This window comes from Poecilia mexicana, unplaced genomic scaffold (genome assembly GCF_051168715.1).
Source record: "Poecilia mexicana isolate PSO_F unplaced genomic scaffold, ASM5116871v1 scaffold_7, whole genome shotgun sequence".
In the NCBI taxonomy this organism is placed as follows: Eukaryota; Metazoa; Chordata; class Actinopteri; order Cyprinodontiformes; family Poeciliidae; genus Poecilia; species Poecilia mexicana.
Genome location: NW_028263376.1, coordinates 22178782 through 22206368, shown reverse-complemented (window position 1 = coordinate 22206368; position 27587 = coordinate 22178782). Strand labels below are relative to the sequence as shown.

The 27587-nt window shown below is 40.0% G+C and overlaps 1 protein-coding gene across 4 annotated transcripts in view; it reads left to right on the top strand.

Annotated features, from left to right (window-relative positions):
- Window positions 1-27587, top strand: part of plxnd1 (plexin D1) — a 99440-nt gene that overhangs the window by 60332 nt on the left and 11521 nt on the right. Inside the window, exons 15-29 of one of the 4 annotated variants that reach the window (XM_088007256.1) lie at window positions 1352-1491; window positions 1942-2121; window positions 2211-2295; window positions 2392-2661; window positions 9785-9934; window positions 14567-14681; window positions 15291-15398; window positions 17345-17457; window positions 18504-18608; window positions 20663-20793; window positions 23846-24044; window positions 24121-24267; window positions 24363-24519; window positions 24877-24980; window positions 27229-27292. In XM_088007256.1, coding sequence (XP_087863382.1) covers window positions 1352-1491; window positions 1942-2121; window positions 2211-2295; window positions 2392-2661; window positions 9785-9934; window positions 14567-14681; window positions 15291-15398; window positions 17345-17457; window positions 18504-18608; window positions 20663-20793; window positions 23846-24044; window positions 24121-24267; window positions 24363-24519; window positions 24877-24980; window positions 27229-27292 — 2068 coding nt within the window. Of the gene's footprint in view, window positions 1-1351; window positions 1492-1941; window positions 2122-2210; window positions 2296-2391; window positions 2662-9781; window positions 9935-14566; window positions 14682-15290; window positions 15399-17344; window positions 17458-18503; window positions 18615-20662; window positions 20794-23845; window positions 24045-24120; window positions 24268-24362; window positions 24520-24876; window positions 24981-27228; window positions 27293-27587 lie in introns of all 4 variants that reach the window. The other 3 variants (XM_088007254.1, XM_088007253.1, XM_088007255.1) reach the window with 3 other exon arrangements.

Here is a 27587-nt window from a genome sequence, read left to right as displayed (position 1 = left end):
CACTCATCCATGAAGGCCATATTTGCAGTTTTGTAGTCGACAGATTCTGCTGTACTGGCTGTTAATCTCTAGAGTTGTTATAGGCTTTTTGGCTGCTTCTCTGGCTAATGCTAACCTCATTTGACCTGGTGGTGACAGCCTAGCAAATATACTACATGCTGTTGTATCTGTTTGCATGCTAGATTGAACAGTGGTCCATGAGACGATCACAGCTTAACTCCGGTTTAAACATCTCCCCAACTTTTCCCACTTATTTTTTTTTTAATTAATTGCAGGGTCTGTACTTAATTGATCACAACATTTTTATTCCAAAAACCCTTCCCACATATTAGACCAATTCTTTTCTGTTAAATTAATTAATGAACAGACATCTTATTGTTTTTAATCATTTAGGTTTTTCAGCCATCAGATTGGTCCAAAGTGCTTTTATACGCAGTTTTCAAGTGTTCCGGGAATCCTCAGTGAGACAAGAAAAGCAGCTTTGATACCCACCAGTGTTTGAATGCTGTTGTGCGTCAGATTTATGGGTGTACCAGAAACCCAATAGTAAGGTTCCGGTTTAAGATTTTGTATGTAAAAAATGAAAAATGCATTAACATTAACATTTTTAACGCATTAAATTCCATGTAACTATTTCATTGAAATTAACGTATTAAAGTCCAGCCACTGATAAGAGACATTATACATTGGTGTTCTCTTATTATTAACCGGGTGACTTCTGAAGACAGTTGATTGTGGCAGATTATTTTTAATGATGATGATAAATGATCATACATTTATTTATTTCACACTGACATTTCACCAACAAAACATAATAAAAGTAAAACTTTCATATTTTCTTGATGTAAATATAATACCCTATTACCAGATATATATTCAAATAAATTTAGTAAATACAAATGCACAAAACAATAAAAAAAAATTGTAAACAATATTCTAAAAAAATTATAATTTTCTCTTAGCAGTTATGCACCACTTTGTGTCTGTTACATAAAATTCCTATTAAGTACGCTGCAGTTTGAAGTGTGAATACTTTTGCAGGGAAATGTGCAGCACAGAATGACTGTCCTACCATTGCCGGGCCCCAAAGGGCTAATGGCTTCAGCTGCATAGTAATGATGTGCTGCAACATGGACTATCTTCACAGATTTCTTAATTGTTATAGCCAGCAGCTGTCTCAGTTAATTTGCAATAACTGGACTTGTGAACCTCAGAGAAAGAGAAGTGTTTTCATTTGTTTCAAAGAAAAGCATTATGTAGGAGAAATGTCTAAATAGGAAAAGCTGTCAAGTGTTCTGTTATCAATCTGATATCTTTCTTGTCATTTGCTGAATCGTTGTTCTGAATGCAGAAGCCCAACGTGGAGTCCATATATCCAGAGAAAGGTTCTCGTGCTGGAGGAACCCGCGTGACAATCCGTGGAGAACATTTGGACATCGGCTCACAGGTTAGAGTAAAGGTCAACAGAACACAGGAGTGCACCATCACAGAGTGAGTACAACATTTTTTTTTTTTTAACATTTTCATTCTCAGATTGTTTGTATATTTTAGAGACGACGTGACCCTGCTTTGCAAGTCTGTGTGAATTCTGCCCATTACAATTACAAATCATTTGCATGGTTTCTTTTCCTTCCCACGTATTAATAGATTTCCTTTTTAAACAGCGGATATTAAACGCATGAAGTGACAATTAAATATTCAGAGTGCATTGCTTTGCAAGTTCTGCATAACTTCTCACAAGATTAAATTCAGCACTTCTAGTTGTTGCCATAGCGCATACCAAAATAGCTCCACCGTTCCTGTGAAAGTCTGCCAAGCAGCAAAAAAAAAAAGTAACTCCAGCTGTAATCAGAAACAGTTTTTAGGATTGAACCTTTTGCTACACATCACAAGTTGTGGGTAACAGTGTTTACATCTTTTTATTTTATTTTTTCCCCCCAGAAAAACGGATCAAACGATTAAATGCATCATGCCTCCAGCGTTGGAGGCAGACGCTGAGCTGGTGACGGTTTGTGTGGAGTTCGAGGACCATCCTTGTGAGGAAGCAAACCTCAGCACCATGTACACCTATGAGCAAAACCCAACTATCAGCTTCATCCACCCAACGAAGAGCTTCCTCAGGTGAGTAAACTCCCAGAAGCCCTGTAAGTGAATTCTAGGCAAATTTTTAGTGTCTGCGATGTAACGATTGTCGTGTGTTTGTGTCACAGTGGTGGCAGGACCATCACGGTTAAAGGTCACGGCTTTGATCTGGTTCAGAGTGTCACCATGAATGTCCTGGAAATTGGGCAAACAGTAAGCAATTTTTCAGCCATGCTACTTTGAGTATAATTTATTATTTCATGAAAGGTTTTAGCTATTATTTATTTTTTTTATTTTATTTTTTTGCAGAACTGCAGCGTTCTCTCCTCCTCAACAATCACCTGTCTATCTCCGGAGTCCAGCCAGTCCCAGGAAACCTCGGTGCAGTTCGTCCTGAACGGGGTCCCTTACACCGGAGACAGCCCTTCGTCCGCCGATGACAGGCCTGAGGAAGAGGACGGGGAGCATCATAAAGAGCACTTCCAGCTGGGATACGTGGAGGACCCTCAGTTCTTCACCACCAACAAGGACAAGCAGATCAAACACCATTCAGGGGAGCCACTGACTCTCATCATCAATGTGAGTAACGAAGCTGAGACAGGATATGCATCCCTGCTGTGTTCAGGCGTGATTTATTTAATATTAACCGACTTTTATCACAATTATATTTCCTTCCTGTTTCCCATCGTTTGTAGTAATTTATCACTGATTTGATGTATTTTAAGCAACTTTTAAATCAAATTTATGGGAATTAATCAGGAAATATTCAAATAAACTGACAATTTAAACTTTATTTAACCTCTGAACACTGTGTACACTCATACTAAGATACCTGTAGTGGTTTGGTTTCAGATAATCAAATTGAACATGAGGGAATGCTGCTTCAGATACATTTGACAGAAGAAGCTGATGCAGCCGAATGGCAACACATCTAGAAATGTTAAATGACCTGAGTTTATTTCAGGTCTTCAGACCTAAGTCAGTGACGTTATGTTTACATTGGTTTATTTTGTGTTGTTTTTAGCTATTAAGTAGAGCATGAAACTCAAAGAAAATCTGAGAAGTTTATGTAAACAACTAAAATGACTGTAAGTGGGTGTGTGCGTGGTTATGCACTAACATTTTTTTTTTTTTAAATGTCAGGCTTTATTTTTTGGGATATTTCTTACTGAAAGAAAACTGAGAGTTGGTTCAGAGACACTGAGAGAACCGAGGGAGCTTTCACATCATAATCATGTCTCCTGCCTGCTTCAGGAACATTGTCACTTGTATATTTTCATAACTCTGTTTAATTTTACTGTTAGATGAGTGACTAAACCCTGAAGTATACGAGTGGCGCCCATTCTGCGACATTGTTTTGTGGCATGCGGGAGCTTGAAGCCACTTCCTGTCTGCCCCCCTCGCCTGCTCAGTGAACCAGACCCCTTATCAGACTGTGTGAAGTTGGTTTGGGGCTCACCAAAGAAAATATGTGCCGTTAATGGGTTGAAAAGGATTTGAAAAAAATCCACTCAATAAATCTTTAATGTGGACAGAATTTATTATTGTCTGATGTCCTGAACAGTAGTTTTTAGTCCCAGTTGCTATAGCTACAGCTAAACCCAAAATCATTCATAACCTATCAGGTTTAGATTTTAAGTCAGTTTTCGTCCGACCAAGAAGTAAGTTTGTGACAGGAAATAAAACCATCGTCATTTGAAAGATAACAAAATAATGTACAAGCGGTTTATTTTTTTGGAAATAACAATATGATAATAGCATTTCATAAACAACAATATGTCAACAATTTTTATGCTCTTCTAATCAATGAAATATTAAGTTTTTTTTAACATGACAGTTTACTTGTTGTGAAGCTCTTTCCATCTTCTTATTTTATCTTACCTTACTGTTTAATAGTTAATAATAAAAATTCATTTATCACAATAATTTAACAAGCTAGGTTTCTGCCAGTCAGCGTAGCACGGATATTCAAAAGCAACCTAAACCTTTGAAAGGGTATATTATGCAGGGTTTTATAGTGGGATTATAAACATTATCATCTAAACTCGGTGCTGGCTGTGAACTTACTATTTTTCACGATTGTAGATTTACATGCAATTGTTTTCCTTATTTACATCTTTTTTTGCTAATGCAGAAACAAAAACAATAACATAAGAGTTTCATTGACATCCAGTTGTCACATCCTCAACTCTATTACTGTGTTCTTAAGGTTTTATTTGTCGTTCTGTCTGCAAATATGGATAAGTTATGACAAGAAGCTACTTTATGGCTTATGGATGATATGTTCTCTGGTGTTTCTCATTAAGAAGAGATGGATAAAAGAGGCAGGCAGAGGCTGTGTAATGTAACATCTATAGCTAAGCAAGTAGGCTACAATTACAAATAAGTGGCCCTCTAGTTCACTTAAAATGTAAAGAATAGATAGATAAAAAGAAACGATGCCTAACTATGTCAGTTTTATCATAAGCATAAGCATAATGGATGTCAATAATTATGGCTTCTGTAATTAGTTAAAAACAGTGATTTCTTAACTTAATGTTCTGAAGTTAGTTAAAGATTGGATTTTCTCATTTTTTACAGTCATTTTCTTTTTTTTTTTTGAGATTATGGTGCAGGATAAAGAATCATTCTGTCATAATTCATCTTTTTGGTCAAAATGTGTTCCTATAGAGAAGGACTGAACAAGTCAGACAACTGGCACTGCTTTTCCCACAGTCAGAGAGGAGCTAGATATAATTAGACACATTCATTGCTTATTATTTTTGGTTAAGTGCTCTCTTATGATGCCAAGCTGACTTTGTAGCAAATATTTGTGACAAATATTTGTGATCACTAAAAGCCATCAACAAGTGATGGAATTTCCTTTCTTGGTTTTTGGATGCAAAATCATTACTTAACAAGACAAACTCGACTGTGCACATCAGACAGAGCTGAGCGTGTCCTTATTTATATTCACATAAACCAGAGGCACATAAAACACATCAAAGACCCTGTCCTCCTAAGCATGTTGATTTCTGTTGGAGGTGTGAGTGGGGTAGGGAGGGGTGCAGTGGCAGCTCAGTGGGAGGCCCCGTGTTTGTGCGTTCTGGCTGATTTAAGCACCTGTCTGCTTGAATCCATCACGTTAAAGGGCTGCCGGCTGTGACACCGCGCGACACGCACACAGGAACAGCACAGACAAGGATGTCTGAACATGATGCCACCTCCTCTTTATGTGTTAGCGCGTGCTAGGAGGAGGTCGCTGCAGGAGTCGCTGTCTCTGCCTGCCTACATGAGCGACTTGTCTGTTGTTTCCTGCTTTATTTAGGAAAGGTGGATTCCAGTCGCGGTGGACCTGAAGGGAGGGGAGGCTGCAGACAGAATGTGTTTGTTTAATAGGAAGCTTGTTAGTCAGCCAGGACCAGAGGTGGGGTTTGCTGTGCATCCTTCCTCAGAGTTTAGAAAACACTTGTTTTAATTCAACTATGTTTTCTACAGAAAATATTGTGACTCTCATATTTTTAAATCAATTTTTGCAAAGTATTTCAATATATATATGGATGATACTTTTCATTTTTTGTGTGTGTGTTGGTTGTGACGAAGCACTTTTTGACAAAGGTTAAAGAGGCTGCATCCTGTAGGGACCCTCTGTGTGTAATCACAGAAAGGAAACCCTCTGGTGATAAAGACACACACACACACATACACACACACAGAAACACACTTCCTCACTTGGCCTAATTATATTGAAGGGATGTTGCTGTTTCAAACTAACAGGGGAATTTTTTGTAGGTCTGGTCATCCTTCCAATAAGTAATCGCAGTGTTGTTCATACTAGGTTAATTGCAGAGATCAAAGCGTGTTTCAGTCATGTAATTATTGGGATTACATAAAGAATGAAAGGTCAATGATAAAATGCAGCTCTGCTGTTTCTGAGTTACTAGCCTTGTGCGTGTTTGCAAACATTTGGTCCACTTTGAGGATTGACCTTGTTGAAATATTAAAGGGCATTTTTCATCCTTTTTGCAACTTGTCCTTTGTGCTTGTGTTGTGGGTTGTGGCTCGCAGTAGTGACATTCATAGCCAGGCCTGAATGGTTTTGATCAGTTGGTCTTTTAAGGGAAACGTCTAGTCTTGATTTACATCTCTCAGTCATGTGTAGATCAGTCTCAAGGATGTTCTCAAGATCAATTTACATAAAGAAGACATGACACAAATAGAAAGTCATTAAGCTTCATTGTGCTTTCTTACTTATTGACAATACAGTAATTCTGATTCTGAGATTTTCAGAGGTGCAAGCCATCCAGGAAAAAAATAAATCTTTATTAACAGTGGTGTATTGTGTAAAATCAACGTTTTAGAGCTTTATATAATTTAATGTTATTCCCTCAACAAAAACATACCTGGAGTGATGCTTTAATTGTTTCATAAAGGTTTGAGGAATCCTTTAGTCTCCCATGGCAGCCATCATAAACGCTTGCTCTCATGAATCATAAACCCTCTCCCCACTCAGCTTATCCAGACTAGCGGCATTAGCAATTAGCAAACACCATCATCAACATCATACAAACTACTTCTCAGTGAAACGGTGGTAAAAAAAAAATTGTTAAAGGCTTAATAGAGCAATATTGTTGTGATGACGTCCTGAAAGTGGGTTTTAACAGTGAAACCAAATTTCTTCTAAGTCATATATACCACATTTTTCTACTCAAAGAAGGTGGTGTAGTTACTTGATGGTGCTATAAAATGGCGCTATATGACTGGAAAATAAATTATATACCTGTCCCCTTTAAAATTGAAATCTTGGGGTTGCAGTGATTTGAGCTTGTTCTGCAGCTGCAGAAACCTGGAGAGCTTACAGTCCTTGTTTCAACCATGCAGTCATGTACACCTGACTATCATAGGGTCATAAGTGAAACCATCTGTCCAGCGACTGAAGCCTGACTGATAGTGGGGTCATGAACAAGGACAGCAGCAAATCTCCAGACAAATTGGCCGCTGAAAAAATGAATTTGTGCTTTGCTCTCAATACGGTGACTCCAATCCGTCTGAAACGCTAAAGAATCAACCGTCATAAGTTCAAAGGTCAAACCGGAGGCACATGTCAAGATGATGAAAAAAGACAGGGTGTGATGATAATGTTGGGTTTTCTGATCTAATCTAGACTGACAAGCTTGTGATGCTTAACCAGCTGGGCATTTTGCTGTTTGTCAAAATGTAGATGAAGGCAGAGCAGTTAAAGCTCAAAGAGAGAGGAAGATGAGAGTGTCCCCAGCGACTAATAGAGGATTCAGGCCAGGGAACGTCTAACCTGCAGTGTTTCCAGCATCTTGTCTTCCTGCTTAGATTCACGATTCTCTGCAGAACCCCTAAACCTGCCAAGCCCCTTGTAGAAAATCTAAGCTTGTAAGACGAACACCCACAAAGGAAACGGGTGTATAAGCGATGAACAAGTACAGCTGTAAAAAATTAGACCCAATAAAAACCTCCCTGCAGGCTTAAAATAACTGTAGAAGATGTTCTGAGTAGAAATCCATAAGATCCACAGAGACTTTATGGAATTCCCATTAAAGGAATAATTCAGCAATTTAATCTCATCCCTCCGGATCGTTTTGGGATTTGCAGCAGACGCATAAACGTAAGATGAAGCTGCGGAGACGGCTGATGTATGCTCAATTTTAGATTAATGGACATGGTTGGATTGACTCTAGATGAGGCCCAACATTACAAATTTCCCAAAATGCTTCCTAATTAAAAATGTTACTGAACCCTGACTGGCAGACAAACATCCTTCACTTTCCAAGCCGACAGTGTGTAAAGCCCAAGGCAGCGGGGATGATGTCACCAGCAGTAGGAATGATTTTTTTTTTTTTTTCAGACTGTAGAAAGCTCCCTGTGGACACCCAGAAGACAAAGTGGAACTGTATGAAACGGTTGAGGTCTGCCACTCCACATGACTTGAAGTCACACGTAACGTGTAAAATCAGAGATGGGCCCCTTTAATTAGTGTAGCTCCCAGCAGTGAGAGGGGGTGTTGGATAGAAGTAGGACAGTTAGATTCATTGCTACAGACCTCTGCGACGGCGCTGAGTGTTGTTCTGGACTCACCCAGACAGCTCAGTGTAGCATACAGTAAATGTATTCATACACCAGGAAATGTCTTAACCCCAGACTTCATAGTGTTTTACTGAACCCTAACCTGATAGACCAACAGAAATAGAACATAATTGTGAAGGGAGGACATAATAATACATTGCTTTGCAATTTTCTTTACATTTAGAAATCTACTCACCCTATTATTTAACAGCGTGGCACTTAATCTGAATGTTACATTCTTTGTAAAAACCACCTTTTTGCTGCAATTACAGTTGCAAGTCTTAATCTCAACCAGCTTTGACCATCTTGAGAAAAAAAGATTTTAGCTCATTCCAATTAAGCTGAAGATCAGTCAGAGTGGATGGAGAGCATCTATGATGCTCAGATATATTTTGCAGGTAGACATCGTCAATTACAAGTCTCCCATTCTGTGATTGTTCTCTTCACAGAACAGCTATATATTTATATTGAGATTTAGTCACACCTTGATTAATTCCTTTTTCCAAATTGGCCGAAATGTGAAGGAAAATGTTGTTTTAAACGTACTTTATCTCAAAGGTAAATAAACAAACTCATATCATCCGAGTAGTGGTTGTGGATGGTGATGCTGTGGGCAGATTGGATCTTGAGTGGCAGTGAGTCTTGCAACAAATCTGAAGGGGCTTCTGACTACAGACTGTTGCTGTATGACTGTCTCGTTACTATCATGATATGCTAGCAACTCAGTATCCAGGCAGTAAACACAGTAGTCCACAGTACTATGTCTTGATTACACCATCAGTAGTTCGCAAGCATTGCCTACCCACCTCATTTGCTTTTGCTACACCTCTTTCAGTCTCTCTCAGGAGGTATTGTCAGAAAATTGGTCAGAGAGACACTGGAGTGGGGCTATAATTCTTGTACATTATGTTCAATGGAAAAGATGGTTTGAACTTCTGCCTTCTCGCTCCGCTTTTGAAGTCTCCTTTTCAACTCCTCTGGGACTTGGGGGTCACAGTTCAGTTATTATTTGAGCTTTTGAGATGCTAATAAGTTGTTCCCAGTTGTAAAAACCAATGTCTTGTTGCCAGGGTTATGCATCATAACTGTCCTAAATAAAAAATAATAATTAAAAAAAAAAAAACAAGAGCAAAAATGCTTCCAGTAGCACAGGATCCAAAACCAGAGAGACCAATTGTCCAACACCTCAACCAAAACAATTATGAACTAAAGTCTAGCAGAAGAACAAACCAGGATGGGCTAAACAGAGTTGCTCCAACATGTTGCCACCATGAGTAACATCCTGCAATTCTAAGCAGGATCCATTGGATTTTATTTAGGGGAATTGCATTCAAGTGGCTGACTACAAAACCATTTACTTTTTTCAAGCTTCATATTTATCTAAAACTTCGTGTATCAGTTTTTTTCTGCATTGCAATCGCACTCTACTTTGTGCAGGTCTAACTCATAACCCCTAACATTGTAAAATGTAGAAAGAAAAGTAATCTATTGCAATGCTTGTATGTGCATGTTGGCTAAGGCTTTGCATCTTTATTACCTAGGCCTGTTCAAAGAGGAGAAAACTCTTGGCACTGACCGGCTCATGATTTTTTTTTAATTTATTTATTTTTTATATGTTTTGCAGCAGAAAGTGCCGAGTGAGCTGGAGCTGGTGCCGGAGGAATACTCGGTGATGATTGGCTCCTATCCCTGTAACATCAGCTTCCATAACGACCAGCTGTTCCACTGCACCATCAACGGGCAGCTGAGCTCCAGCGAAAGTGAGCTTCCTGTCACCGTAAGTACAAACACCACAACCTCGCTGCGGTTTTCGCACAGACCCTCATCTCATCTCATCTTGAATATTATTGCTCAACAGACCCTGATAATTTCAGCTCCTCACCCATCTGTCATTTAGCATTTAAGCCAAATATTTAGTCAGAATCAGGACCATCTGTGATGTTAACTGAAACAGATTTAGCGTGCAGGAACCCAGGCACTGCAAGTAAGATGTCTGAGCCACCTCTAACATGTTTTATGAATGGTTTCGGGTTTCAAAGCATGACAATATAATATTAGCTGGGGTGCTGAGCCGTCACTTAGTGACAAAACGTAACAACAAAACAGTGACACATTGTATTTATCAACTGATCTTTGTGTCCTTCAGTTCTTGTCACTCACATTGCTACACAATTATTCTGAGTCAGCGATGATCTCACTTTTCAGTGGGGTAGTTTTTCTTCCAAGTTAAGTAAAACCATAAAGCACTTCTACTCTTGTTCGCATATGTTGTTGTCCATTCTGATCTATTTTGACAACACTTTATTAGGAGGGACTCTGCTCATCCATATTCAAATATGAGCTGCTAGTTTTTGATGAGAAAGCTCTGAAGCATCTGTTTTCAGCTGAGTTGTTCTCTGAGAGAAGTTTCCTCCACTTTTGTACAGAAATAGAAATAAGAGCCTCTTATTTCTCCTCCACCTCTTTCTTGTACCTGCAGCACTCTCAGGTGCGCGCCCACCTCTTCTGTCTATCAAGATCACTCAGACTAAACAGGGGTAATTAGCGACAACATGAGCAGAGGGCAAGGGTCAGAGGAAATGTCATAACAGAAATGGGTGGGCTGCCAGCGCATGAGCAAATAGGAAGTATTTGCATTTGACAAGGCTGTAAATATAGCCCTCGCATTTATTTTCCTTTGTGTCGGCAGATTTAAAGAAATGCTCATATGCTTTGCTCAGGCAAAGTTTGTGGCCATTAGTGTTTTTTTTTTTTTTTCACTTACTTTAAGAAGCAGATCTATTTTTGCATGCCTGTGTTGTGCTTGGCTCTGAAGTGCTGCAGCAGTAGACGTGAGGAAGCAATGTTTTCTACCCCAAGCGAAACAGGAACATGGAACAATGGCATTTTCCCCTCCATTACACCGGGTCACAGTGGTGCAGTCTCTGGAAAAAGAAGGCCTTCTCTGGCTGCTCCGTGTAAATAAGCGCCTGAACTCGAAGGGGGATGGAGGAATGTTGAAAGCAAGGCAACCCAATGAGCTTGTTTCCCCCACAGAGTTGTGTGTAAGAAGGATTTGGTTTGAGGATTGAAGGGTTTTTTTATCTGAGTCTCTTTTTATGAAGTATGCTGGGATTGCAGATGAGAAGGGAACGAAGTGAGCTGAGACCACAGAGGACCCTGCTGACTAATCAGAAGGGAGAAGTGAAAGTTCACTTCTTGCCACATCTGGGTTAGTTTGAACTGGGTGACTCTTCCAGCTCTGAGAGAGGGAACATTTTTCAAAACCTACAGCCTAATTTCTTTTTTTGCATGTGTGCACCTGTCTCCATTGCAAAATGGATAGGCTTGTCTGTGTATGCGCCAGCACCTGCGCCCCTATTTGCAAAAGGTTTTAAATATGTTGTTTAGAAAAGACGCTGTCCTTATTTTTTTGCCAACTAAATATAAACTAACACTCTGGAATAAAGGTTTGGGGTGGAAACGACACTAAAACTAACCCTTGTGAACCAACTTTAAAGATATCTTTCTACCTCACTAGTGTGACTAGTGAGGTAGAAAGATTTATTTATTTTGTCCTTTTTATGGGTACAATTACATTTGGACTGTGCTTTGTTTTCCTACCACTTCCCAATCTTGTAGCACTTTGTGTTGATCTAACACATGCAACATCAACAAGAAAAGGTTGCAGTTGCAGTGTGGAAAGTAGCTGAAAAGTTCAAGGGGGTGTGAATATTTTTACACAGCAGTGTGGATTAGGAAAGTTGTCTTTCACAATCAGTTAAAAAATAATTACTTAGTGGGCTTGCAGTTGGCTTTTAGAGGCTCCACTGTGCAGCTAAAAGGGGCAAAGGTTTCAGCAAAGCCTGGGAGTAGAGAGACTGGAAAAGACAGGAGCTTAAAGGGCTTGTTCGTGATTTAAGATTAACTGAGAAGCTGCATAAAACACAAGGAAAAAAAAAGTATTTTCATATGTGAATCGGAACGTGCTATTCTGGTGCAGTCCTGGGATAAAAATATAATAAACGAGTCCTTTAATGTTATTTCTCCTCACACCTGATCTGTCTTCCTGAGCTTTTCTCTCTTCATCTTTGTATCTGTCTTTCAAATACACTTTACTGCCTGTATGTAATAGAGTAGAAATTTAACGGAAGAAGAAAATAAAAGGTTATCGTACCTCAAGCACATACCCAGGGACAGTAGCTAAAATTAACTCGGCTTGAAAAGTTTATTCCTGTATTTCATTTTATTTAGTCTACTGCAGCTGTATTTACTGCTGTTAACATCAGCAGCTCAGTTTAAGCCCATCTAAAGTGCTGCTACATTGCTTTTAATACCACTATGCAGCTTTGGAGTTAGCTTATGATGATTTCTGATGAGCAGCGGCACCCTTAAAAATACTTTAAAAAGCAATACCTAGCTGTTTGAATGATGTTAATATAAAGAAGGGACGTGTTAAATCAAAGCATGAAATGTTGCTTAACAAAATAACCTAAAGATTATTACAGTAATTTAACATCCATTTTGTTGTAAATCTTATGTCACTTCACTACATGAGGAGTGAAAGACTTTCACCTGGAAAGTTTTCTACAGGCTATAAATGTTGAGTATTTGATACTTATGTGATTTTTGAATTTTGGCGAACAAGCTACTCAGTGCACAGAAATGTCAGAGGGAAATCTTGATTCATTTCAGAGGGAATAGTTTTCCTTGCTCTGAAAGCAGGTCACTGGCATCTTGGACATGGGTGATAAGGATGTAAAAAATGTTACTTTAAGAAGTGTAATTTGAATAATTTGTCTTTATTCATGGACTAAAGACAAATTTAAACAGCATCATCTGCTGCCAAGTTAGAGATGGTATTTCTATAGAAAATGTAGGTTTATGTAATTGTGTTAAGATGTACATGTTTTATTTTCATCAACATTATGATTTGAAATGGTTCTTCTACTTTGGTAAAAAAAAAAATTGATGACATTTCACAACAGTAACACAACAGTTATTGTTTTTCAGTTTGCTGTTTTCTCATTAAATAAAAAAGAAAAGTATGCGTTCCATTTATTATCAAAAACAACATTTTTGATAATAAATGCCCAACACGGAAAAAAAATCAGAAAGCCAGAAGCGAGACTTTAAAGTAGCAACATTGGATATTTCTTACCAACCAAACCTCACAATTCAATATGGTTGCCGTGCTTTGGTTTTCAGACATGTTTATTTCCACTTCTGCTGATTTAAATCTCTTGCATGTCCTTATGCTGTGTATCTTGTATCTTTAAACGTGTTGCTATAGTGTTTCAGTGCATATTCAGTGCAGTGCTATTGGCTTAGCAAGTACTTAAAAATGTCCCAAATAACTTGAAGCACATGTAAACAAAAGTATTTGTTACTGATTCTTTGTAATTAGGCATGAGCTGGAATGAGATTAAGTAGTGATAATCTCGAATAAAATACCAGAGTATCCCTTTATTTACACAGACTTAACACTGAAAGGTGAAGGAATCCAATGTTTTATATTTACAACAGAAAAACAACTATTCTGACTGCTGAGAACCTGCAGACAACTGTTTTACAGATATGTTGCTTGTAACTTTAAGATATTACCTTAATAAGACTGACCAGCGCTCCTTTAGCTTCCACGCTTTTACTGTCTGTATTTTCCTCAACCAAAAATATTTCCAAACTGCCAACTTTGTCAGTTATGCAACTTAGAGACAAATCCGAAATTCTTCTTTCTGCCAGCTGAATGGCAGTGACAGCAACAGGTGTGAGAGGGGCAGGATGAGCTTATACCAGGCAAAACCTTTAGATACTCTGAATTTTTTTGACATTTCTTTAAAATGACCTTAAACCACATGAACTATACGATGGACATTTTTTAAACCATATCTGCTTACAGAGCTGACACAACTTGACAGGCCTATACCTCATTGTCATCCATCACAGTTTCCTAAACTCTTTTGCACTATGCCTCTCTCGTTTGGATGCTGCAGTTTTTCAGTTCAAGCAGTTAATGTCCATGAAAAAAAGATGATCTGTTTGGCTGTATGTTTGAAATTTAAATCTCAGTTTATCTTGCTTTTGCTAATTTGCTTTATGTTTAGCTAATTAGTAGTTGATACAAATATTTCCACTGAAAACAGCCAAATAACCACTAGTGGAAACTGGAGCACGGTTTCAAAACTGGAGTGGAGAAAAGTCCTTTACTCACATTTGTGATTTTTTAACATTTTAATAATAATGTTACACCTTAACGCTATTCCTGCATTTGTTTTGTCCAACACAGCAACATACTCTTTGATAAAAAATGATCAGTATAGGACTAGTGGTATTTGCGATTGCCACTGTGAAATTAATTCTGAAAAAAGAGAAGTCAGAGTTTCAGCAAACGTGACCCAGGTTTATGTGGAAGTCTTCTTTCTCTTTCTAGGTGCAGGTGGGAAACTTCCGCCACATGATCACCAAAGTGCAGATCGGCGGCAGCGAGTTGGCCATTGTGGTGTCCATTGTGGTGTGCTGCGTGTTGCTGCTTCTGTGCACAGTGGGTAGGTCCAGCACACACACACGCACACACGCACACACACACACACACACACACACGCACACACACACATGCACACACACAGGCCTGCCAGCAGATGATGGATGCGTGCCTGCTGCAGCTACGGATGCTCCAGATGTGGAAAGAGATAAAAGGAATTCTAAGCTTGTAGTTTCCTGCACTTGCTTCATCCCTCTTTAGTATCCAGCGCACAAAGACTCCAGTGTTCCCAATTCCGTCTGTGTGTCTGTTCTCTGTAGTCAGAAACCGAGATGGTCTGCAGGGCAGGTGTACGGGTGAAAATTAGTGCGAGTGTGTACTTTCACACCATTTCCCATTTTGGATCATATATTCACAAAAGCTCCTCTGTTTCCTGCCAGACATTTTAGGTGTAATGCTACCGACGAGAGAGTGTGTGTGTACATGAATTGTGCTTAGCCATTACGCAATGTGGACAATGTCTCATTCAACATTTTAGGATTGAAATTAATTTCAAAACCTGCGACACAGAAGCTCTGCTGAAAATCGTTAATGAAAATATTTCAGAACCATTTTGACCCCATACTGCGTGAAGCGCCTGTTTGTTTTTCTCACCGTTTGTTGTCGTTCGCAGCTCTCGTCGTGTACTGCACGAAGAGCCGGAGGGCTGAACGCTACTGGCAGAAAACTCTTCTCCAAATGGAGGAGATGGAGTCTCAGATCAGAGAGGAGATCCGGAAAGGTGAGGTTAAAAGAGGAACACTGAAATGTAAAGCCTTGTCTTTGCCTGTTTGTATATGTTCTCGTGTTTGCGTGCAAAAAAAATGGCACTTGGTTTGGAGGCTGTCTCATCTGAAGAGGGAAGGAGACACAAAAGTTGACAGATTTGTGCCTCGTAAGCGTGACTCATAAAATGAAGAGCCTGACAAATGATCAGTCACACACAGATTTACCGAGTGGCCACATAGTCTGTCCTCCATCTATAGGAAAAAAAGCCTCTGTGTGTCTGTATGTTTGCGCGTGCGTCTGAACATTAGAGTAGGCCCGAGCGAAGGCCACTCCATGTCTGAGCAGCCAGATTTATGGAGCAGAGATGGAGGGGGGGGACGGATAGTGAAAGAGAAATGGAAGGAGGAAGTGATAGGAACGAGAACGAGGGCCGCAAGCCGGGGGAAGAAGCGGAGGCGTGGGAGGGAGAGGAGGAGGAGGAGAGGCGAGGTTATTTAGTCAGAGGACATAGATAGATTTGTGGACGAGTTCATGGTGAGTGCGCACAAAACGAGGGATCTTTCTGCTGAGAGGAAAGTAGCTCTTTGAGGAAAAAAAGGAGGGGTAAAAGACGACAGGAAACTGATGGTCCAAACATTGCTCCAACAGGAGGAGTTTGTGTGAAAACAGAAGCACAGGGACGGTTTTATATTTAGCCTCTCCATTTATTCTGCACCAAATGATGTGATCTAGTTGAGAGGATAAATAACTTAAAGGAGTAATAATCCATACATCAAGTGCCATGCAAGTATTCCAGAAAAAAAAAATTAAATTGCTTTCATCCTAGAAGCAAGAGCCTATGTGTGGTATAAAGTAATACTGTGCATCATTTGAACTCTATATCCACAGTGAAAGAGTGATGCTGGAGGCATCAAGCTGCCGAGATGCTTGTCTTTAGCAAGAAAAGCGATTCCAGTCATTCAACCTAAACACAACCTTTTAAAAAGATGAACAAGCTTTATCTCTTAAAAAGGCCTAGTCAAAGTGTAGAATTAAATCCAGTTTTGGAAAGACTTGAAAGAAACCGATGTTGATCGATGTTCTCCATCCAATCTGACGCAGACTGAGCCATTTTCAAAAGACAAATGAATAGAGACTTGACATGTGGTTCTACAAAGTTTTGACTGTGCTGATGTTAAATTACTCAGTGGTGACATTTGAAGGCAACTGGTTGGTTTTATTTAACGGTATGGGAATAAAGGACATTAAAAATGCATGACATTCTCCTTATTTGTATTTGTGAAAAACAATGTGCCCTTTTCCTTCCCAATTATGTATGGCTTAGCTGAGGTATGCCATCTAAAATCCCAGTGAAATGTATTAGGGTTTGTAGCTGTAATGTAAAAAAAACAGTGTGGAAAAAGCATCCCGTACTTTTGTAAGGCACCATAAAATCCCTCTGGATCTTTCATTTTTATTCTTCCTTATTAGACAGACTCTAAAGAAATTGCGATTTTAACCTAAATATGTCTCTCCGCCTGTGAAAGGAAGTATGTTCCCATAAAATATCTCCAGCCTCTCATTAGAGGCGAACATCATCGTCTGCTGAAACGTAGCGCCACTGCAGTATTAGCATGTAGATAGGAGTGGGTGTCTGGACATGCCGATACCGTTTCTGCATGTAGACCTCAGCCTGCACACATGTTTTGGATAAAAGCCTCAGACTGGATTTGGCTGCTGTGATTGGCATTTGGTAAATATTTGCCTCCATACTGAGATGGGCTGCACAGTCTGGCAAAGAAACCGGGAAAAAGATCACAGGATTACACTTTTCTATGTTTAATATTCATCAAGGATATGACCCTGGACAGTAATCAGAGCATCAGAACCCAAACACATCTTAACATATTTTGCTTCAAGAAAAATAACTCTCTTATCCAGACAATAGGTTTCATTGTTCCTTATGTTTTGTCCTTGCAGGCTTTGCAGAGCTGCAGACAGACATGACAGATCTGACCAAGGAACTGAATCGCAGCCAGGGCATCCCCTTCTTGGAGTACAAACAGTTTGTCACGCGCACTTTCTTCCCCAAGGTGAGGAACCTTATTTTAGCGCGTTATCCGAGTCTGGCTGGCAGACTGACACTGCCATTTTTCTCACTGGGGGTATTCATATTTTTATTACTCCCTGCCCACCTCTTTCTTTTAAGCATTTCCCACTGTTGGTAAAATGCAGGATACAAATTCACCTTGGAACTTTTAAACACAAGGCAAATGTCGAGCGAAGTCGCTTCAGTTTGGAACCCTGCATTACAGTTAATGTTTTCCCAATGGGGTAAGCATTTTTCCTCACATGACATCTACCACAAAGGTACACTGTGGGCATATCTCAGTGGGGATTTTTTCCACAGATAGAGACAGAGGGCTTCATCATGCAGCCAGATTCATGATCTTTCAAGGAGACAGAACAATGACGGGCAGTGAGACAAGCAAAATTTCCCTCGAAACAGTTTCCCTACTCAGCTCCCACGCCCACGCTGTTTTGCAACAATAGATGATCTTGCACAATTTCAGCCACACCGGCTGTAGAGTGGACACTGCCGATTTTCTGCTTAGAAATGTGTTCGAATTGGGTTGTTGCACCCCTGCCATCGTCTCCCCAAAGTTTTTTTTTTTTTTTTTTTTTTTTCATAAAGACAGCAAACACTGTCCGTCATGGCCCTTTGTTTTTCTTTCCACAAGAGCTTCTGGCTGTCTGAGATTACACACACTAAACAGTGTTAGACACAGTCAGAACACAGGCCAAGTGTAGCTGTCCTGAAATGACAGACTGAGCTGAAATGCTGCCTTTTAGCTCTGCTTCACTTTGTCTCAAAAAGCCTTTTCTGTTCCTAACTTATGGTTTCACCATGTCATGTCTCTTTCACACGATCATTTAAGAGCCTCTGGGATTTTTTTTTTTTTTTTTAGTTCTGGACGGCAATGCAAACACAAACAACCGGTGCCCAGCTCATTATTTTCCCTCTCAGTCCCACTTCCCTATGTTTACAAATACTCTTTGTTTTACAGTTTTCTGTGTGTGTGTGTGTGTGTGGGTGTGTGTGTGTGTGTGTGTGTGTGTGTATTTATGTGTGTTTCAGATGTGTTCGGATTATGAGAACAGTCTGGTCCAGCCCACTTACGTGAATGACTCTCTTGGACCCCGGGCGCTACCAGAGACCCATCCGCTGTTGCAGGACTGGCAGGTGAAGGTCTGCTTTTGTCATCTTAAGGTCTTTTCCCCCAATAACATAAATATTTTCCCAAGCAGAGACTTTCTGCTGCATTTGGACCTCCTGTCTAAAGGCAAGAGAGATTTGTAAAAATGGTCTCCAAAGTTGAGATTTCTAAATTCCCTAGAGTTTTTCAGTGTGGATTGAATATACATCCATTTTTTTTAAAAATGAGACAGACTTCCACCTTTCTCATTATCACTTTCGGTGCTAAAAAAAAAAAAAATAAAATAGTGCGGTTGAAAAGGTTTTTTGTCCCCACATCTACATTCTCTGTTTTCATTCAACTTCAACTGTAACCCAAAGACGTGGAGAGAGTGGAAAACAAACACTGCTTTGGGGGAACAAGATTGTTTTGAATTTTTAACCTAGCACTGCTTTAGCCATCCTTCTCCTTTTGAGTGCTGATGAAATAAATGATGACATTGTTTCCACCTGCTGGACAGGCATAGATATTACAGTCTTTTTTTTTAATACGAATCCCAGAGACTGTTGATGCAGAGCAACAGCATGCAGTAGTATCCATTTAAAACATATCTGGTTTGTCATGATGTGGATATGAATAATATCTGAGTATATGTGAATGAGCTCACATGTTCTCGAGTGCTACTGTGTGTTGTTTAATCATTTCTAGAGAGTGATGCGTTAAAAACAAGCTGAAGTTGTTGCATCTTTCCCTTCTGACTCTGAAACAAATCTATCTCCAGTAAGTTGTGCAGGCCTGATTTAGAAGAATATGGGTCCCTGGGACAGAGCCAGTTTAGGTGCCATAACCACAAAAGTTACGTTTACACATGCAAAATCCAATAAGATTATAGTCAATTTGTAAAGTAACTTTTGATTTTACAAATTATTAATTTTATAGTTGAATGTGCCCCTTCTTAAAAAAAATCCCAAAAACAGAATAATTTATGTAAGGCTCTATGACTTAGCCAATTTGCACCCCCACTTCATAACTCAGGATTGATTAAATAAATAAAACAAAACATGGAGAATTAGCATTGACCCAATCAATCAATAATTAAGTCTGCCTCAAATCAACAGATTATTTAAATATGAAGAAAAAAAAAAAAACCTTAAACCATGTAAAAAATGATTTACTGGAGCAGTGACAGTCATTAATAGACTAGAGAGCTCCAGGTAACCAGCTGAAGTAGCAAAAAGAGCAAAAAATCTCTGAAGATGAACGATCAAAATTAAGAGGTGTGTGTCACTGAAGTGGTGAAGAAACCAGACTCAAAATGTGACAGTAACCTCGCCAGGTGACAAAAAGCACTAAAATATACGTCTTAAGAATCTCAAGACTTCCCAGTACCGACCCTGAAAGCCCTCTCTGAAGTCCAACCCAGGTTTTAGCACTCAAGTTGTGCTTGCATACTGCCAGACAACACAGAGAGGGAAGAAGGTGTGCACTTTCACACATGGGTATTAACGTGTGCTGAGTGTGAAAGCACACGTATGTTCGTGTGCAGCGTCTAACGAGGGAAAGTAAGGATTGCGGCGCTGGTTTTGGGTCGGCAGCCAAGGGAGCCTGTCTAACGGTGATGAAGTGCCTTGGATCCACATTGTCTTCGCAGGAAGTGTTTTCCAGGTCACAGCGAATAAATCTCAGAGGCGGGCATTTATCTTAATGGACACCCCTGTTCTCCTTCTGTCAGACTGCAAACCACACCATATGGCTGCGGTCCAGAGGGAAGACTTCATCACGCTGCTGCTTAGTCGCACCCATTGATAGACCACACTCATTAAGTCGACTCCGCACATTTTAGCCACAATCAAACACCGTAAGGGGCGGGAGCAGGGGGAGCGCATCTACTGTGGCGAAAACTTGAATGGGGGAGGAGGTAGCTGAAGAGGCGGAGGAGAGAGGATGCAGCAGAGGGATGAGGTGTTCACTGGATGGGTCACATGAGACGAGAGGCGGTGAAGATGATAAGTGAGGGCGCAGCAGGTGTGTAATCCAGTTAGGGTGAAATCATGCAGAGAAGTAAATGTTTCACCCGGCCTCTGTCATCTTCTGTCACCAGGCCAACAACACAACACGACCTAATGTGGAGGAGGGCATCACTCTGTTCTCCACTCTGCTCAATAACAAGCACTTCCTGATCACTTTCGTTCACGCCCTGGAGCAGCAGAAGGACTTTGCTGTGCGAGACAGGTACCTGCAGCCTTTACTGCTTCATTACCGTGCAGTCTTTAGTTACAACTGAAAGGCTACACAGTGCTCTCCGGTTGTGCTGAAACAATTAACCAGATCAATCATAATTAATGGATGCTTGAAATAATCGCCAGCTAATTTGGTAATCAATTAGTCAGTAAGTTTAGAATACAGGCTCTCAAATGCAGCGTTTGCTGAGTAGATATTAATCCAAAACAAAAGAATATGCATTAAGATGAAAAACCTCTTTATTAATATGTTTACTCACAACTCCTCTAATGGTCTAATTTTAGCTTCACCCATTTCAAATTCTGTAATAAAAAAGTCCTATTCAGCACCTTTGCTATCCCATTATTAATCCATTTTTCCATACAGTTATTAAATGGTTTATCCGAAAAACAGATTTGCCTATCAGTGCTAAGTCAAGCATAAAGGACTGAACTTTCCATAAGTTGATGTTAGAAGTATTTTTTTAGCTGCAGATGCATCCTTTGCTACTAATGATCACGCGCACACTTAAGAAATGCTATGTTATTATGTTTAATACATAAAGTGTTTATTGTCTTATTTAAAAAATGATTTAAATTATTTACTGACATTTCATATGCACTTCTAATATTGTACAAAACAAGCCTAAGTGTTTAAATGAATGTTTTAATAAAAATTGGACAATTTTCATTATCCGACCTGAGATTACTTGATTAATTGTCAGAATAATCAATTACTAAACTAATCGTTAGCTGCACCCCTAATCTTGTATTTCAGTAGCAAAATCTCTAAAAATGTAGAAAATCTTTCATTTAAGAATCATTTTTAAAGTTTAAACTAGTTAATGAGAGTGTTTAGAAACTTTAATGGAAGGTAAAATAAATCTCCCAAAGCTCATGGTTAAAAAAAACCCCCGATTAAAACAGTGGCGTCTTGGTGTTGTGAAATCTCCGTGAGAAACATTAAACACTCTCTACTTTGCTAACCAGTTTTTTGTTTTCTATCCTACCAATAATGAGCATAAAAATGCTATTTCATGCTTTGGTCACATGAGACTAAGACTGAGATGTTTTACCAAGAAACACTCCAGATAGAGTTCGGCATAAAAGAAAGGACAAATTTGTGGAAGAGCAAATTATGTTCACTGTTTAGGACAGTGGGAGATTTGTGAGGTTTTGGTCCTGTTAGTCTTTCAAAAACCCTGAGAACATTGTTGTTGTTGTTGTTGGAGAGCATTGCAGCATGCACTTTGAAACAACATGAGACTTCAAATAAAAATCTGCTGGCCTTTGCCAGAAAGCTTGAACTCTATCAGCACTGAGTTTTTATACAAAGTATGAAGAGCAAAGGCAATAACAATTGAGCCACCTGTGAATTAACATTTTCCTAATGTTCTCAAATTAATGGAAGAGTTTTTCTACATTTTGTCGTGTCAAAAAATGTGTTGCTGTTGTGAAATACTCCATTTTAAGGCTTTTTAGTCATGTCTATGAGTGGTGCCAATAAATCTGGAGGGCATCATGAGTTGTGAAATTCTGAAATGTTAATGATATTCTTGCCTTTAAATGTCTGGTTAAAATTTGAACTGCGGTTTGCTCTGTTGGATGGTAGAAGCAGAAAGTTATGAATGACTAAGCCTTTTGTGTGGAGTTGACCTTTGCAAAGTGGCCACTTATTAGAGCTGAGCCACCACTGACACACTTTCAGACAAACACTAACAGAGACAGCTCACTGGGGATTCCAACACAATACACAGTTTGCTAAGCTGTTGTTAGGCATAAGTGAAAGGAAACTGAACATTTTTAATTTTTTTTACCTTAACAATAGAGATGCACCAATCAGTGTTTATTTTTTCAAATCCATACCAACTAGCAGTTTTCTTTGAGTTCTGAGCTGCCAATTCTAATTTTGACGACTCCAAATTTTTTCAAAGACTCTGAATCATAAAGGCAGGAAAATGTGCTGCAGGAAATTGTCACCCTAATTACGCCCCCTAATGTTTGTCTAATTTTTATGAGACTAAACAAAATGCAGTGGGAGTTCTTGATCCTGATGTATTTCATAAATCTGTGTTTCACCTGCTGATTACTAATCAGAGAAAAAATCGCAAAAGAAAAAAATAAAAATCCTGATTGAGTTGTGCATCTTTAACTTTAAACAGCTAAAGTCAATGGCTAAAAAGCCAGATGATTATGTAATGTGTGTAATAATGACCCAGTTTCACAATTTCTGGTGAATTTTTACCATTTCTGGAATTTGTTTGGGTTTTATGACCAACACTGGTTTAGTTTATTTTTTTCTGCTGTCATTTCTGCAGAGAAGCAGTTTGTCATTTTACATGCCTTTCAGCAAAAAGCTGTAAACAAACAAGCAGGTGATGAAAACAATGGAGGATTTCTTTTTTTTTTTTTTTTTTTAACAAAAGACACAAGCGTGTGATTCAGTAAGACACAAATAAAGAGACAAACAAGAAAATATTTGCCTTAAATCAGAAGCAAATGTCCACAAGCAAATCTCCTGCTGAAAGCCAAATGTTGCTCTGTATTTCTCAAACAAATTATTTATGAAAACACGCAAAACAGTGGTACCAGGCTGATGTTGTCTTTTCTATTTTTGCCACACACACTCAGAGCGAGAGAGAGAGAGAGACAGAGAGAGAAACAGGTCAAGTTTTATATTGAGGTAAATGTGATGTTTGTTTGAGGTTTCCCAACATTAAGCGGTCACTGTGAATCAGAGAGAAACTCCAGTCAGACTGCATCCCTGTCCCTGCACAGTGTCAGCACTTTACTGACTGATGGAGCCTCTTCCTGCTGGATTAAAGGAGCTTTGTTAGGGAAATCCCCTGCCTGCACCCCTGGACACTAACTCAGACACTCCCTGCCTCAGATCAGATCTTTTTTTGGCTCGGCAGTCACAGGTGCACTGGACCGGACTAAATCTTGTTTTCGTTCTAATGATTTATTATTTTTAAATATCCACTGACCACACATTAACGGAGCATGTTTGCACAAGCCTGAGGTTTTTTTTTTTGCTCATGCCTCCTCTGCTGATCTGTTTTCAGATGCAGCCTGGCGTCCTTGCTCACCATCGCCCTCCATGGTAAACTTGAATATTACACCAGCATCATGAAAGACCTGCTGGTTGATCTCATCGACGCTTCGGCTTCCAAGAACCCCAAACTGATGCTGCGCCGCACCGAGTCCGTCGTGGAGAAGATGCTGACCAACTGGATGTCCATCTGCATGTACAGCTACCTGAAGGTGAGGACGGAGAGAGGAGCCCTGGGAGACAATTCGATTTTAAAAGAAGCGCATTGACTCGGTTCTTCTTCCACAGGAAACAGTGGGCGAGCCCTTCTTCCTGCTTCTTTGTGCAATCAAGCAGCAGATCAACAAGGGCTCCATAGACGTCCTCACCGGGAAAGCCCGCTACACCCTCAACGAGGAGTGGCTGCTCCGTGAGAACATTGAGGCCAAGCCACAGGTTGAACACTTCACACACTCCGCTGCTCGTTTTTCACCAAGCAAAACACATTCAGTGCAAGTGACACTCTTTTCCTCCTCTTCTCTGTCTGTCAGAACATCAATGTGTCCTTCCAGGGGTGTGGCATGGACTCACTGTCAGTCAGGGTCATGAATACTGACACGATCTGCCAAGTTAAAGAAAAAATAATTGAAGCCTTTTATAAAAACCTGCCTTTCTCCCAGTGGCCTCGAGCGGAGGATGTGGACTTGGGTAAGAACACATTTCCTCTGATTATTTCCATCCTTTCCCCTCCTCGAGCCCTCCAAGATATAGTAATCTCCTTTGCAAAAAGGTCAATTCTTCTCATGAAGCCCAACTAACCTGAGGCTGCAATATAATAAATGACAGAATGCATTGAGGAGAGTGTACAGTCATAATCACAAAGAGTTATTGCTTTCAGAGGCCGCCGAGCCTGCAGAGCTGATTTGATTAATGGCCGGAGAATATTTCCACAGGTCATGACATGGAGCCGGAGCATGGCTGCCGATTGTCTCGCCTGCTCTGCTCCAAATTTAACAATGAAATTGTCCCAGTCCTTCACCTTCTTCTTCCTTCTCCTCCTTTCAGAGTGGTTTGACTCTGGCAGCAACAGTAAGCTCCTGCAGGATCTGGACAACTCCTCAGTGATGGAGGATGGTCGAAAGAAACTCAACACAGTCTTCCATTACCAGGTGGGTGTTTGTGTGTGTGTTTGTGTGTGTGTGTGTGAGCATGCTGCTGAGGTGGGTGATGTCATACGAGTGGGCAATGAAAGGCGAGAACTCGATGTAAATTGTATTGAAGGACTCCTTTTGGTGGGCTTGTGCCTTTAAAGATGCATGTGAACCGTTTTTGTCGGGATGAACAACCTCAGTGGTTCTTGAAAACGATAAGCTGGTGCACAAGTGGGTGTGACCAAACACCTCATGTTATCATAAAACATTTCTCCAAATGGCATTTGGACCGTCTTTGTGGGCAGCTGCAAATTTCTGTCAAGCTTGAATGTGTCAATATTTGGAGCAAGAGCTTCTTTCTCCGTCCACGGTGTTGTTAAACTCACTTCACTGTAGTGGCAATAGTTTTCAAGCAACCCCCAGTCCACAAAAATGCAAACTTGTGCACCCGACCCTTGTTTTTAAAAAATATTATAGTTTTATTTTGTGTTATCAAATCAATTCAGAAGAGAATGGTTCAAATGCATCACTAAAAGAAAAAAATAATATGACAATCATGGCTGTGATGACTGTACATAAACTTCTAATTGGAAACATAGCCGCCTGTTTCTGTGTAATTCTCTGTATTATTTTCACAATAGGAACTTATTAATTACCTCCACCTCAAACCAAAACACGATAAGGTCGAGGTTAAACATTACATAGTTTATGCTATGTGTATACAAGTCACAGCAGGGGGGAAAGTGGTTATAGATCTTGTGAAAGTTCATGCGTAAAGGTCAGTAAAACAAGCAAACTGACGTAATCATTGTGAGGCATTTCCCACTTCCAAGCACATACCTGTCTGTGTGCCGTGGGAAATTCAGCCTTACTCTGATGTTGTTGTTGAGCTTCTGACTTTACTGTAATTGGCTTTAAGAGAGCGGAAAATGTTGGGACTTGTTAGATCTGGAAGTCCTGAGGGATAATGTCCCTGTTCAGCAGAAAAAAGAAGGTGAAAACACACTCAGCACATACCGTATGTAAATCTTGCCTCATAGTGAAGGTCAACCATTGAACTAAAATAACTACAAGCGCACACTTTCCTGAGTTAATGAATTCAGTTCTGAACTTTAGTAATGCAAGGGTTTTATAATTGCTGATCACTTTTGATCAGTATGACTTTTATGTTGTTGAAAATATTCTCTCCTGTATTGAACTATTAAAGATCAATAAAATTAGAAATATAAGTTTGCATTATTTAAGAGTTAATGAGGCTTTCTTTTACCTTCAAAGTTGTGACCCAGATATAAAAAAAATCAGATCAAGAATTTCAGATTTTGAATGATTGGAAATATGCCTTAACTATGAGATTTCCAAAGGGTTGCCAACATTTCCAAATCCATCCTGTTTCCTGACAGAGAAAGCTTGAAAGCTGAAAGGGTGGAAACAGAGTAACGTCGCTGTAATACACCCAGTCTTCCTGTTATCTGCTAAAACTCCTGCTCTCTCTCATTTTCCAGTAGCCGGTATAACCAATAGACAAAAATATCCTGACATCTTTGTGGTTCCTTTGACCTCATTTTTATACGCCTGAAGTGACCAAGTCCACAACAATGAGAGTTTCCAGTGCAAACTTATAGTAGGGTAAATTCACCTACAGGGAAATGAATATTTTTACATTTCCAGTGAGCACCTGGCTGAAAACCTATGCAGCTCTGGTCATCTGAAAGATGAATTTAATTTCCCTCCCAGCAAAGCGTACTCCTGCTAAATCAGGCTAATTTTGCAAAACGAAGGTGATGTGACGACAGGAAGCCTTTATTAAATCTACTCCTCCAGCTACCTACATGTTTTTGTATGTCTGTTTATGTCTGCGATGATTTGTGCGTGATGAAACAAACACGCCGTGCCTCTCGACCTTTGAACTGTTACCTGTGCGTTGGTAAGTGTTGTTGAGTTTCGCTGGGCGGTTGGGACGGAGCTGTGAGAGCAACAAGCCAGAGCTTGTACTAACGGTTTGGGTTCACTGGCGATTCTGTTCAATCCATTTCACTGCAGGTTGACTTTAATGAGCTGCACTAGGCCCCTGCAAAACCAGCCACCGCTCCAGACCAACACACATACACAAACACTTGCACCTCTGAGCGAGACACTGCCCCCCAGGGCATGCTTAATGACACTGTTTTGGTGCACCCGAGCTCACCCCTGACCTACGCCCTCTGGCCTCTCTCGCCTTTCTTCGCCCCCTCATCCTTCTTCTCCTCCTTATTCCCCGCTTTTCTAGATCCCAGAGGGCGCGTCGCTGGCCATGAGCATGAAAGACAAGAAAGAAAACACCCTGGAGAGAGGTAGGTAACCTTCAAACTCGCCCACTCTCTGTCACTTTGTCATGCACGCTCGCCCGGACGTGGAGAGGTACGCTCACCCACTCAATCACTTGGAAACGGCACATGCTTAGGCGATCACGAGAACATGATCCACTCATGTAAACATACATGAAACCAAGCAGCCGCCCCTTCCCCTCATCCATGAAAAGACTGATATCTAAATACTTTCCAGTCTAATAAATCATGACAGAAACTCTAACAACAGTGGCTCATTGAAAGCATTTTTTTTTCCCCCCCTCCATGTTGTGGATGTAAT